Here is a 14,856-nt window from a genome sequence, read left to right as displayed (position 1 = left end):
GGTTACTAGAGGTCAAAGTCCCCCTCAGGGGACAGCGGTGGGGGGGTCACCTGAGGTCAGCGATTGGGCCTGGGGGTTACTAGAGGTCAAAGTCCCCCTCAGGGGACAGCGGTGGGTGGGGTCACCTGAGGTCAGCGATTGGGCCTGGGGGTTACTAGAGGTCAAAGTCCCCCTCAGGGGACAGCGGTGTTGGGGGTCACCTGAGGTCAGCGATTGGGCCTGGGGGTTACTAGAGGTCAAAGTCCCCCTGAGGGGACAGCGGTGGGGGGTCACGTGAGGTCAGCGATTGGGCCTGGGGGTTACTAGAGGTCAAAGTCCCCCTCAGGGGACAGCGGTGGGGGGGTCACGTGAGGTCAGCGATTGGGCTTGGGGGTTACTAGAGGTCAAAGTCCCCCTCAGGGGACAGCGGTGGGGGGGGTCACGTGAGGTCAGCGATTGGGCCTGGGGGTTACTAGAGGTCAAAGTCCCCCTCAGGGGACAGCGGTGGGGTCACCTGAGGTCAGCGATTGGGCCTGGGGGTTACTAGAGGTCAAAGTCCCCCTCAGGGGACAGTGGTGGGGGGTCACCTGAGGTCAGCGATTGGGCTTGGGGGTTACTAGAGGTCAAAGTCCCCCTCAGGGGACAGCGGTGTTGGGGTCACCTGAGGTCAGCGATTGGGCTTGGGGGTTACTAGAGGTCAAAGTCCCCCTCAGGGGACAGCGGTGGGGGGTCACGTGAGGTCAGCGATTGGGCCTGGGGGTTACTAGAGGTCAAAGTCCCCCTCAGGGGACAGCGGTGGGGGGGTCACGTGAGGTCAGCGATTGGGCTTGGGGGTTACTAGAGGTCAAAGTCCCCCTCAGGGGACAGCGGTGGGGGGGGTCACGTGAGGTCAGCGATTGGGCCTGGGGGTTACTAGAGGTCAAAGTCCCCCTCAGGGGACAGCGGTGGGGTCACCTGAGGTCAGCGATTGGGCCTGGGGGTTACTAGAGGTCAAAGTCCCCCTCAGGGGACAGTGGTGGGGGGTCACGTGAGGTCAGCGATTGGGCCTGGGGGTTACTAGAGGTTAAAGTCCCCCCTCAGGGGACAGCGGTGGGGGGGGTCACCTGAGGTCAGCGATTGGGCCTGGGGGTTACTAGAGGTCAAAGTCCCCCTCAGGGGACAGCGGTGGGGGGGGTCACCTGAGGTCAGCGATTGGGCCTGGGGGTTACTAGAGGTCAAAGTCCCCCTCAGGGGACAGCGGTGGGGGGGGTCACCTGAGGTCAGCGATTGGGCCTGGGGGTTACTAGAGGTCAAAGTCCCCCTCAGGGGACAGCGGTGGGGGGGTCACCTGAGGTCAGCGATTGGGCCTGGGGGTTACTAGAGGTCAAAGTCCCCCTCAGGGGACAGCGGTGGGGTCACGTGAGGTCAGTGATTGGGCCTGGGGGTTACTAGAGGTCAAAGTCCCCCTCAGGGGACAGCGGTGGTGGGGGTCACGTGAGGTCAGCGATTGGGCCTGGGGGTTACTAGAGGTCAAAGTCCCCCTCAGGGGACAGCGGTGGGGTCACGTGAGGTCAGCGATTGGGCCTGGGGGTTACTAGAGGTCAAAGTCCCCCTCAGGGGACAGCGGTGGGGGGGTCACCTGAGGTCAGCGATTGGGCCTGGGGGTTACTAGAGGTCAAAGTCCCCCTTCTGGGGAGAGCGGTGGTGGGGTCACGTGAGGTCAGCGATTGGGCCTGGGGGTTACTAGAGGTCAAAGTCCCCCTCAGGGGACAGCGGTGGGGGGGGTCACCTGAGGTCAGCGATTGGGCCTGGGGGTTACTAGAGGTCAAAGTCCCCCTTCTGGGGACAGTGGTGGTGGGGTCACCTGAGGTCAGCGATTGGGCCTGGGGGTTACTAGAGGTCAAAGTCCCCCTCAGAGGACAGCGGTGGGGGGGGTCACCTGAGGTCAGCGATTGGGCCTGGGGGTTACTAGAGGTCAAAGTCCCCCTCAGGGGACAGTGGTGGGGGGTCACGTGAGGTCAGCGATTGGGCCTGGGGGTTACTAGAGGTCAAAGTCCCCCTGAGGGGACAGCGGTGGGGGGGGTCACCTGAGGTCAGCGATTGGGCCTGGGGGTTACTAGAGGTCAAAGTCCCCCTCAGGGGACAGCGGTGGGGGTGTGGGGCATCACCTGAGGTCACCGATTGGGCCTGGTGTTCACTAGATATCAACGTCCCCCTCAGAGGCCTACTTATCTCTTTCTATTTAAGTATTTTAACTCCAAGTGCATTTTTTTCCTTTTTTTTATGTGAGCTCTTCCAGCTTGAGTACGTTATTTGTTCTGTGGAGTCCTTAGTAATCATTTTTTTCCTAACTCTGAGGTGACTGTCATCTAATCCTCGTGTCCGATCTTCCTAGCAGAGTCTTTTTCCGGCTTCAAATCTGTGATAATTTTCCCTATGATGAGCTTGCTAGCCTCCACTGCTTGGAAAGGTGGACACTAACAGTGCAAACTCCAGGAGCACTTTTAGGATGTTAACCCTCCTCTTGCTTTTTACATGCCCTCTTATGTTTGCCCAAGCAGGAACCCTGCTTCCTTGTGCCTGCTGTAGGACCCACTGCATGTGGAAGTACAATGGGAATACAGTGATGCTATTGCATTTAATTCAGAAAGATAAGAAAACCTCAAGCTGTGACTTTCCTTTCTGTTACAACTGAATTGGTGTTTGTGTGTTAACCTTCAGATATGTGGCAGGGACTTAGTGATTCTGTGATGTGTTTAGGGGACTTCAGACCAGTTTGACACTTCAAATCAATACTTTCCTAGATTGTCATTCATTAACAATACTCACTGCCAATGGTTAGTCCTTAGTCACTGTGCACATAGACAAACAATTAGTCCTTAACAAACTTATTCTCAGTTAGCTGTGAATTTAAAATACACAGAGCTGATCCCATATAGCCAGCAGTAGTGGCTCTGGTTTTTTGTGGGTATGGATTTCAAGGTGCTCGGGTTTGAGAGCTATTCGATGAAGAAAGTCAAAACTGAAGTGAGATGTCTTCTTTCTTCACTCATTGCTGATGTTTTACTTTTCTCATTTCTTTTTTGGAAAAAAAAAAAGAAAAGAAAAAAAGAAGGGGAGGAATGTTTCACATGCTCTTGATATAATTATCTTATTTTTATCACCAGGAGGTTTTTTTTACTTTTTTCTAGGCATCTTTTCTATTTGTTCTGTAGGATTATTTTGGTTTCAACAGTCACCTTTCTTGCCTGCTCTGTGGGCTTAGCTTTTCTCTTTTGGATTTCACTATTTGCCTTTATTTCCTGTGCTTCTTTTACGTAGCTATACAAGTTCGTTTGCTCCTTTGCAGCTACCTTTGTGGCATTTATACTTATGCTTAGGTATGCTACCAAATACTAATTGCTGGTTTTACTATTAGTAGTCTTTAAGTGCTGTAACGTGCTTATACATAGTCACTGATTATGTTGACTGAGCGGGCTTGCGTCTGGGTTTAAGGCAAGCAAACCTTTTGTCTTGCTTAATCTCCTTCTACTGTATGGATGCAACAGGCCACTGCTTTGGCTACATTGCTCGTTGGGAGATGGCTATGTAGTCAAGGCCATGACAGTCTAATTTGGAGTGTATTTGATGGCCTCCATATGTTTACATAATCTATGAGTTCACTCCCACTTAAAATAAAAATTAAAAAAAACCCAAAAGCACACACACCTAAAAAGAAAACCCAACACCTTGTCAAGGTTCGCAAGGGATACTCCTGAAATGCATTTCTTCAGATCTAAGTAATTTTAACTTCCTTTCATGGATCAGAAGAACCAGAACAGCTGCTTTCCTTTCCTGTGTGCTCTTTGGACATAAAGTGCCAGCAGCAATGCGAAGCGGGAAGGCTGCTCTCCTGCTTAACACTTCTCCTTTGTGGGCCAGATCATGAAAGCCTCTGTGCAAGGCTTGCAGGAGCTCATAAGGCCAGGGTGGGGAAGAGGCCACCCCCCCCCCCTTTTTTTCACCTTGCTACAGTTCTGAACCCCGACAGTGAGTCTTGGAGACTCATCCCCTGAAGAGGTGCTGGCACGTCCCCTGCATCTCTCTGGTTTGCAGATTGAGCTAATGTAGCACATACCTGCTGGATGATGGGTAGGCCAATTCTCTCCCACAGCAGCTCCTCCTGTTTCATTTTGCTGAGAAAGGAATGTAAACTCCATCTAAATGATGACAGTGCTCACTATCATGCTCTCTGCAGTGTTAGAAACAGAATATTGCTTCAGACTTGTTTCGTGAGCAATTTGCCATGAGCCATCAAAATTCCTGAAAATCAAGTGCAGTGAGAGAGGAAAGCTCTGAAATTCTAACCTCCGTGCATGCGTATTTTACATAGAGAAAGCTGAACGGTGCCTGAAAATAGAAGGAATCAAGTGGAAGGAATGAGATTTCCATTCTGGGTCAAAAAGGAAAAGCTATATTTAGATACGTGTCAAGTGACTGTACGGCACTCCAAACATTTGGGGTATTCCTATGCTTCTCACAGGAATTCAGAGTGCCCCCAATACAGGCTGAAACAAACAAGTCCATACAAGAAGAGAGTTCTTCATTAAACCCATTGATAAGAATTCCCTCCTCCGTTTATATTCAAGATGTAGTGAGGGAGAGAAAATCCCACCCCTAACATGTCTACCTGAGTCAAGATCTCAATCTAAGGTCACCTCACAGAGGATAAAGAAGAAAAAGTGTAGAAAAAGGCTGAAGGAAAGAAGAAAGAGGACAGAAGCTAGATGTAAAAAAAAAAAAAAAAGTGAAAGATAAGTAACTACGCAGCCCATATCTAAGTGAGGGCAGCCAGAATCCAAGTGCTCTCATGCCTCCATGCCCACACAGGGTTTATAGCAAAGCAGAGCAAAAATACCCAGTGGGAATATATGGGTAGATAGCCTCAGTTATCCATCTAGCAGAAGCTGTCCTCTTCCTGTCTAATGCAGAGGATGCTGCTCTCACCAGTGCATAGTGACTCCCCAGTGACTGTAGTGACGCACCAGGAGTTACAGCGAGCATGTGCTTCTAGGGGACAGCAGGGACAACCAAGGGCTTTGCCCTGAGACCTGGACTGGAGTAGTTAAGTTAGGTCTCTCTTGCCTTCAGTGCTGACCAGATACCAGAATCAGCACTAGAGGAGTTGTGTATTTTTCTGGTGAGGAGCTGAATCCAGGGGAGGACGTATCCTGGCACTTACAGCAGGCCAGATGGGACTTATCTCGTTCACAGCCACCATTTTGGTATGTCTTCCCATAGCATGCCTGGAGGCTTAGTCTCCATCTGCCTCAGTCTTCTGCAGGCTAGACATGTAATAAGCTTTTCCTTTTCCACATATCGCTTCAAGCACCATAATCCAGATCAAAATCTTAAGTATGCCATACAGTTTTGCTGAATAGAAACTATTGTTTCTATAAATGTAACTATAAATTTTCAAATTACTTACTTTAAAAGATGAGTTTTGGATTTTGTAGTGCTTCATAACATGAAAAATCTGTCCAGATTCCACAATACTAATTATTACTTTCTTCTGTCACTATACGTTTGTGCCTGTTTCTCCCATAAGCATTCTCCACAAATAGAACATGTCTGACTGCAGAATACACTATTCCTCAAAAGGAAAAAAAAAACACAGTTAAGTCACTGTTTATTCTAGTTACAATCAAGTATCTTATTTCATCTCTCTGAGGTAAACCAACTTCTGAGTTTATCTGTTTGGGAATGCTCCAATTCAACCCAAATGTGATTGCATTAGGATAAGTTATGGGGTTAAAAAAAAAAAGCATTATTAAATGGAATTTAATAACCATTATGGAACTGTGATATTAGAAAGCAGTCATAACAATTGATCAGGCATTAAACATACAGATACATAGATTCTGGTATAGATGTAGGGTTAGAAAAAAAGATAGGGGTTAGCAGTATTTAGCCAGCTGTAAATACATAAAGTTATGAGGCTAAGCAGTGCTTAATTTTGAAGCTGCCTAGATTTTCATGACCTTTATAGCTTTGGATGACTGAATCCTATTTTTCACTTTGAAAAATCAGTGCTGCAAGTGATGCACTTGCTCTGATGCTCCCCTACCCCCTTAGCCAGGTGCAAATGGCTTCTGCAACTGACTCCTACCTCAGAGGCACGTGCAGCAATGCTGCTGTAACAACAGATCTGAGCTGTTGCCTGAGCAAATACATTTTCCCTCTCACATCGCTTATGAGTATTCAAGTTGCAGATATCACATGTAAGAGGTAAAGTAACTGTGCTCATCAGACCTCCTTAGGGTGCTTGCAGAGGCTTGGAAAAGTGCTGTGGTTTAATCAATCCTGTTTGCCTTCACGGGGATGTGGGCTCAGGCTTGGGTTGGAGGCAGTTACTGCTTCTCCGCCTTGGAGGCAGTTACTGCTTCTCCGCCAAGCCTGGCAGTGCCACCCAGAGATGCATGGCTGCGAAGCCCTGCCCGAGGCAGGTGCATGTCCACACTGGCTGAGGCTTCGAGGCAAGAGGAAAGACAGGGAGAGCTGGGAAGGGGCTGAAGGCTCCAGCACCCTTTCTATCCTGCTGGGAAGTCTGTAGCTGCCTGTAGCAGATGGCTGCAGGTTTCAATTTTTGATTTCCTATGCCTTTTCAACAAGCAAACATCTGATTGTGGTAGAAAATAGCAGTTCCTTCAGTTGTCTTCTATAGCGATAAGTCTTCATAATTAATTTTGTTTGAGAACAGCCAGAACCTAACTTCTTTCCCTTTACTCTTCACATCCTAGCAGTGCTCAGGTTTCTTAACATCTTGGGCTCTTAATTGTTTCCACCCAAAATAACAATAAAACACACACAAAACTTCTGCAGTTCACAAAAATTCTGCAGAGGAAAAGACAACGAATGACACCAGCCTGCAGAATTTAACAGAACTAGATGTAATTTCATGAAGACAAATTTACAGAAGAAAATTGGCCATTTATATAATTGACTTAGTTACTCTGCTTCTAAGCTGTTATATTGATGTACGTCTTTTCCTGTCCTGCATATGAAGTGTAATCTTTTCATTATTATGTATCCGTACAGCAGTACCCCTGACTGAGATCTCAAGGCCCTCCTGTTCTGCTTTTGTTCTTTTTTTAATCCTAGATGAAAACCTTTCAAAATAGTCATAGTTCCAAAAATTTTCACTCTTGTGGTTCACCAGTAGAGACAGAAAAAGGGATACACACATTTCTCATATATTATTAAAAGTAAAATATCCCTTTCAAATTATCTTTTCTTCAAATTATGATTCAAAATACCTTTTATTCTGCAATATTTTGTTTCATTCTGTAATATTCTGTAATATTTTGTTTTGTCTTTAAGATTGCTTGTTATCCAGGCAAGCTCAGGACCCAGGTTCAGAAGTTTGACTGCAGGATTGAGGGTATATACAGAAATGCATAAAAACTGTGTTAAGTTCATACTTTGACTAAATCCTGAGCTTTGATGCTAAAATAGCTAAGAGCTTGCTTCTGTGTTTCCTTCCTTTCAGAATGTCAGTACTGGGGCTCGGACTTGCAGCTTCCTGAAATGCCTTTTGATGAGGTCTTGCACAGTGATGAAAGTGCATACAAGTGGCTGTGCACCCTAAAGAAAGTAGGAATTGTGCTACTGACAGGAGCCCTGACTAGGCAGGGAGAGTTGGTTAAACTTGGCCAAAGGATTGGTTTCCTGCGCCTCACATTTTATGGGTGAGTGGTTGTTTTTTTGTTTTTGTTTTTGTTTTTTTTAATATCCTTGCTTTACCAGTGACGTAATCACCTCTGATATTAATCACCTCTGATATCTGACCTTTCTGGTGGACTAATTTATTAAAACAGAGTGAAAATTTTTCTTGTCTGCATGTTAGAAACCATGGTGTAAATTATACATCCTGTATAAGAGGATTGCTTTGTTGTCACAGGCAGGATACGTAATGAAGATCAGCAATAACATTAACTACTGAGAGGAGCAAAAATGCCTGAAAACAGAGGCCAAATACAAGATAACTACAAGATAGCCCTACTTATCTATGCCATGGAACAAAACGAACCAAATCCTCAGTCCAGCCCCCTACTAAAGAGTGGAAGTGTATCCGTACTGAAACTTTTTTTAGCCTGACTTTCAGTCATAGATAAGAGGTTATTGTCCCTGAGAAGAGGTGGAAAGTACTCATTTCCTGGCTTTTAACCAAGTCTGCTCTGGCAAGGCACAGCCAGCTCCACAGTGTGCAGTACTGTGGGTCCATGCAACCATGTAAAAGACCCTTTCCAAATTGCCATACCTCTGAACTACAACAGTTTTAACTCTTCCCTTTAAATACTATAACACTAGGACACTTTTCAGCTTGGTCTAGGTTTCGTCTTCCTTGGTAAGATGGGTAGACACCTGCTTGTGGTCCCAGGAATTGACACCTCTCTGAGGAGGAGATGTAAACTTGGGTGCGTGGCTGAAGCCCAGTGCCCCATAACTGCACCCCAGGGGTACCGGTGCCCCTTGCAACGTAGGCCTGGCACCGCGTGCTCCCTCGCGCAGGCACCATGGCCACTCTCCCGCAGCTCTGAGAGCTCCTGCGGGAGCTCGTCCTGTAGGACCACAGGCAGAAACGTGTAACTCATCCTTTCTATTTCGTGGGTGAATAGACAGAACCTCTACCTTCCTCATCATCTACTAGATGAGTAAACAAACAATGATGATTGGTCTTGCTGAGCTCTGTATCAGTGACCTCAATCTAGCTGATAAGCAAAGAAACAGTGTTATTAGCTAATACGTTTTCCTGCTCCTCACCTCCAACTCTTGGGTACAATTTAGCATATACATCAAAAAAGGTGTTACATACAGATGTGTCCTTACATGTGTGCTTATTCTTTAAAAAAAAAGACAAAAACAGCTAGTAACATTTAAACATGGTTATTTCTTGGTGTTTGAATAGCCATCAAAACCAGAACATCCAGGGACTTCCATCGGAGAAGCTCCCTTCTCTCCCATGAAAAAATAAAAGATAATAAAAATTATGGCAAGATGTCTTCTTTACTTGGATCCCCCTAGTTCAAAGGATAACCAAACCAAATGTAAGCAATAATCAAAGTGTCTCTTTTGTCTAAAAAGACTTAAAATAAATAGAAGTGGAAAAAAAGTCCATCTTGCCCAGAAAGACAACTTTCCTTCTAGATTACAACACAGGAGCAAAGATTTACTTCCCCTTAACACGGGGAAGTAAACTTAACTTTTTGGTTTGAAGGCACATGTGAGCCCCACTGGGATATGCAATGCCAGTGAGGTTGACAAGATCAGCACAGTGATAACAGGGGAGATATAGTAAATCAGGATGTTATTTGTGAGATGAGAGGGAGGAAGGTGAAGGATAGGGTCTTTCTTTGTGCTATTATGCTCTTATTAAGACTTATTAAGACTTACGGCATCTGCATTTTGTCAAAGTAAAGTAGTTCTATAGTTAGCTATGGAAAATGATATAATTGATGATGACAACATCAAAGCTACTGGCCTTCAAACTTCTTGAAGAAGTTCTGAAAGGCAGAAAATTAGCTATTGCGATACAATAGCAACTTCTGCTAGTGTAGAAGTTGCTTCTGATCCAATTTCCGTCCTTCATTTTTATGGTGCTTTCTGCGCATCTAGCTAGAGAATTCTGTTCTTAGGTAAACCGCTGCTCTCAGACACACTCACACGTGAGTCCTGAAATTAAGTTACATGAATACAGAGGGGAAAACCTTACTCCTTAAATTTGTATTTCATATGTATGAACAAAACCGTCTATGTTTTTCCTTCTTACCTACTCTATTTCAATATTTCTGAAACATTCTGAAATATTTCTGAAAAAATATTTCATGATTCAAATCTTTGTCAATCCAAACCTCACCCTATGTCAGAAAGTTGCTAAGTTAGGAATCATTCACTAACGTATCGTCAGTGTGGGTTTGCATCTGAGAAACATGTTTCTCACTTGGGTTGTGTCTCATTAACAGATCATACGTTATTCCACTCATCAGCACCCTCTAATGGAGAACAGAAAAAAAAAAAGTTTTATTTTGAGATAGCTGCTAATTTGGTCTTACAAGATTCACCAAAGAAAATGTGCTGCAATAAAATAGAAGCAAAATCTGCTATTTCGCACGTTCGCCTCCATTAGGAACTTGTCAGTTTACTGAAAACTAAACGAGGCCCCAGCAAGAAACAGGTGTGGACACAGCCCTGTTTTCCCTTGATAAAATATGAACAATAGCCACCTTAACACATTTCTTAGGTTGAAAGTCAACCTGTTTGTGCAAGAGTTTTCCCCACTTAAAATAAGGAAAACTGGCTCAAGAAATCTCCTTGAAATTAGCAGAAACTTAAGTGAACTCAGCATATAGAATAGTTAGCCTGTGAGAATTACATTATTTTAAAATACTTTTTCCTTTGTCATTCAAAAAGAAGGCATGGAGAGAATAACTACTTTAAAATATCAAGAATATTATGAAGCTTGTTTTATCAGTTCCAGAAGCCGTGGTAAATATTTTTTAAACTTTAAAAATATATATATACAGGCGGTTAAGATAATTTGCTTTCATTAAGGTTTTTTCCTCTTTCTGCTTACTGAGACAGAAGGAAAAATGATTTTCAAAGATAACTAGCATTCAGTTATGTTCATCCAATTTAAATTAGCAGGAACAAATTCTCTCTACTCAACTTGGAAACCTCATCCAATGCAAGTAAATATTTTCTGCAGTTAAAGGCATTCCTAATGTCAAGCACTTATCTTTGGTAGGCTACTATGTATCTCATTTTAAAAAACTGCATCATTTTAATATTGTTATTGCTTTTCATTTCTGTTTTGACATGATTTTAACAATAGACAACAGGAAATTCATAGGGAGGATCAACTCCTGAACGTATCTTAGGGTGTTTCACAGCTCTGGTAGGTGTCTGAAGGAAGATGAAGCATTTGCTCTGCTCCTGGCCAGAAAGTGTTAAACTGCATAGCTGTTTTGACAATGAATATAGCAAGTAGCAAAAAATGTTATGTCCTTGTTAAAGCATACCACTAAAGGAAAATACATAACATCTACACAATACCCCAGAAAAACAAACAAACAAGCAAGCTTTAACATATATAATGGATTTGCGCTTGGGTTACAAAAGAACTTTTAAGAGCTTTCATAAGTTATGCTGGGCAAGGAACTGGAATTAGAAAAAGTGCTTGGATCCTAAAACTGAAAAGGATCTTTAGATCTTTTTTACTAAAATTCCTGACACAACAGCCCACCCTGTTTACCTATTATCCATTGACTGAACCCTGCAACATATTTTTCACTAAGGCATTCAAAAGTTTTTGATGTTTAACTCAACAGTCTCAGAAGACAAAAAAATTGCTTAGCAGTCTGTCTCAGCTGTTTATCACCCTTGCTGTTTAAAATTACTGCCAATTATCTATTTGAATTTTTATGACTTCAACATCCAACTTGTGATGACTATTGTATCTTCTGTGCTACATTTAAGAGATCCTGAAGAGAGTCCCTTTATGTATAAATGTGCACTGAGTATTAAGATATATATATTACTTAAGTAAGGCCAGGTAACGGTAGGTTCAGACCACCCTGAACAGACTTAACAGTTTATGAGTTGTGTCATCAGAATGTTTTCTTATTAAAAGTCTTGTGTCTCAATGATTCTTGCATAATATGATTATAAACAGTAATGTTAAATGAACGCTTCTGTTGTCAAAAGTCAACTTGAATGAATACTTTTTGTGTTTTTAAAGATGTTTTCAATCAAAATAATTTGTCTGGATGAGTTCTGAGTCTTTGATATATGAAACAGGTTTTAACACAGGTCACATCCTACACAGAACCTTCCCTCGCATTTCTGTTCAATACCAGCTCAAGGCTGAGGTTTGGCCTCAGTCTGCTCTGGCTGAACAAATAATGTTTACAAGTGCTTCCACTGCAGCAGAGTTTAAATCAGATTTACTGTTTGGTGTTGATTACAACTTTTTCTTAAATGTTTATTTAAGTATAGGGGTCTGCAGTAAAGGAAGGCAATTGGCTATGACATTGCATCGTGAATGAAAGGAAGAAAGGTTGCAAGTCTCTTTGCTTTTCCAGAAATATTTGTTAATTCATATATATATTGCTAAGGATGCAGAAAGAGAGTTTCAACATTACCAAAGTCTTTCAGTTGACTAATAATTCTGCACTTAAAAGAAAACATAGGAATATTTCAGTATAGTTTGGATTGGGATTTTTGTTTTGGTTTTGTTTTGATTTGCTTTTTAAATGTACCTATAGAATTTGGAAATTTTGAAATTTGGTTTACATCATGCTAAATAAGCCACCATAGGTAGGTTTACTCTAGGTCATCTGATAGTTGTTAAGTATGTTTCTATGATATGTTTCAACACTAGATTAAAATCTCAAGAGCATGAGGTCAAAGAGAGCATGAGATTCAGAGATGAGTTTTGCAAACCAGTCTAGTTTTCAAGTAACTAAAAACAGCTCTGTCACATGGTGCATTCGACAGCCTATATACAGAACAGTATCTAATTCCAAAAAAAATAGCGTATACTCTAATGCTAAAGGAAACGTGCCGTTATAAAGAGGTAGATTGTGCATGATACAGTGTCCATACTAGCAGAACCAAGACCCTCTGTGGAAAAGAACCAACTTTTGAACATGCTTTCTTTGTTAGAATAGGTTGCCAGCTTGCAAGGAGAGAAAGTAGCGGTATACTCAAAAAAATGGCAAGCTGGCCAAGAATTCACAGCCAGTGTGCACTGAGCTCAGTTTTGGGTAAGCGTGCTATTCCCCAAAGCTTGGCTTTCATTTCTCCAAATCAGAAATTACATATTGCTTAGGTGTCTCAAAGACACATTGCAAGGACTCCTTTCTTAAGGCTATATAACAAAAGCATACACATTGAAAATAATGGTCATAGTAACATAAAGGTAAGCTTCCAGAATTGTACAGCTTAATTATCCTCCAAAGGATGTATACAAGAAGAGTTTATTACCCGATATGTGAACTTTGACCCAAAGCTCATTCAAGTCATTAGAAAGAGACACCCTTCCCCCACCACTGACAACTTATGGCCTTGGATGAAGTCCACGGGGAAAATCTTCTGTCAACAAGTGTCATCTGTTTGCATGCGCACCGCTTGCAGACATAACCGAGATACTGTTTTTGAGCATTTAGTCCTCAATGCATTGTGAATTCTTGCTGGCTTATTTTTTTGCTCTGTTTAAAAGGAGATCCCCTAATCACAAAGGCTGTTAATAGAAAGTTGGGTTGCAAAATATTAAACCTCCAAATAGTTGCTCTCTTGCCGCACAAATATCAGCTAAGTCCCCTTCCTCCCTACAGTGTACACACACACGCACACATGTCGCAGCATGACATCTTTAGCAATGTTCAGCTACTCTCATCACCCTCCTGGTGATGTTAATGATTAATATTTTGAAATGTTTCATTAAATAAGTCTTTGGACCAGGGTTTGTCCTGCTAAAAAAGGGGGAACGAGGAGACAAAATTCATTCAAGTATTGGAAAATACAAGCAGGATTGTGCCGTAACCATTGCGTTGAAGTTGTGAATGAACCTTAGCTTGGTCCTCAGTGTTACAGTGATTTCCATTTTCTGTTGCTTTTAGTGGTTTAAGAAATTATCCATAAAGCATTTTTAAAAATTTAGGTCACAAAAGTAGTTTCAGATGTTTTAATACAAATTTTTATGAAGTGGCAGCACCCTAAACATATCAGAAAACAGCTACAGAATTGTATTCAAGTGGCTTAATAAACTAGTGTCATTGTGTAATTCTTTGTGTGAAATCTTGAGAAAGACTTTTTAAATGATTTTGGCTTATTTTTTGATTTTTATGTGATTTTTTTCCACAAGTATTTTATAAGGAGCAAGCTTTTTGGTTTTGATGCCTAAAAATATTACAGATGAGAAAAGATTTTTGTCCCCAAAGTGTCTTTCCCCCCAAATAATCTGTTTCATCTTCCGATATGGTTATTGTAGCATCTGGTCGTAGTGTTCTTACACACTTCTTGCGCTAGCAAAAACTCTCTTGAGTTCTCCGTCTTAGCAGCAGAGTCTAGATCAGCATTTTACAGTCTTCTCTTCACCTCTAACACAGAAGGTTATTTGTTACTCACATGCAATTCTGAGGTGTTTTTTTACAACTATAATAAAACAATAATTGTTGGTAATTCCCCTGCTATTTCACTAGCAGCCAAATACAAGACCTACCAAATATTGTAAATAAAAAGATAAATTTGAAACTGGCAAGCTTGCCAAATAAAGCAAATACTTCAAGTGAGCCAAGAATTTTCATTAAAATGTAATAGTAATGAATACTGCCCTGACAAATGGAAAAAACACAAGCATTTTTCTTGCGTGGATGTCTGGTACATGCTACCTAACATGTCATTACTAGGGAAAATGGAAACATTATCTGTATCAGCTATATAGTAACATCAAGGAATTCCATAATTTTCAGATAAACCATTTACTTTATCAAGCTACAGAGACACAACTATATTAACAAGTTGTCAAGTCGTATTATAATTTATTTCTCTAAAGTCTTTTGCCCTGTAACTTGTGCTCCTCCCCTGCTCCAAAACCTTATTTGGGGTTGAAAGGCTCCCTGATCATCTCTGTGAAACAGTCAAACAGTCTGCATCCCTCAGAGGGCTTGACTTCGAGAGAGGGACTTAGTTCACAAACCTCTCTGTGAATGAGACTTAGGGTTTTTTTAATAAAGCACAAGACCAGATGATTTAAATGTGACTTCAGTTCCTAATAGAACTATTTTCCAAAATTAAAGATGTAACAAACAGACCAGTTTTCTGAGCTCACATTGCCACTTAATGCAAAAAATTGCTACA

At 42.3% G+C, this 14,856-nt stretch overlaps 1 protein-coding gene and 2 long non-coding RNA genes across 6 annotated transcripts in view; 1 reads left to right on the top strand and 2 right to left on the bottom strand.

Annotated features, from left to right (window-relative positions):
• Positions 1–14,856, bottom strand: part of LOC138067452 (uncharacterized) — a 162,007-nt gene that overhangs the window by 108,860 nt on the left and 38,291 nt on the right. The gene's annotated exons all lie outside the window — the stretch shown is intronic.
• Positions 1–14,856, top strand: part of BBOX1 (gamma-butyrobetaine hydroxylase 1) — a 104,450-nt gene that overhangs the window by 79,550 nt on the left and 10,044 nt on the right. For all 4 annotated transcript variants that reach the window (XM_068945310.1, XM_068945309.1, XM_068945312.1 and 1 more), the window contains one exon: positions 7,487–7,685. In XM_068945310.1, the coding sequence (XP_068801411.1) occupies positions 7,487–7,685 (199 nt within the window). The remainder of the gene's footprint in view (positions 1–7,486; positions 7,686–14,856) is intronic.
• Positions 2,834–5,580, bottom strand: LOC138067453 (uncharacterized). Its single transcript, XR_011141422.1, has 3 exons — positions 5,426–5,580; positions 4,076–4,260; positions 2,834–3,036 (listed from the first exon to the last, which is right to left on the bottom strand). It is a non-coding gene; the product is annotated as an uncharacterized lncRNA (long non-coding RNA).

This window comes from Struthio camelus, chromosome 5 (assembly GCF_040807025.1).
Source record: "Struthio camelus isolate bStrCam1 chromosome 5, bStrCam1.hap1, whole genome shotgun sequence".
Classification (NCBI taxonomy): Eukaryota; Metazoa; Chordata; class Aves; order Struthioniformes; family Struthionidae; genus Struthio; species Struthio camelus.
The sequence above is the reverse complement of the archived record's forward strand: the minus strand, read 5'-3'. Positions and strand labels throughout refer to the sequence as shown.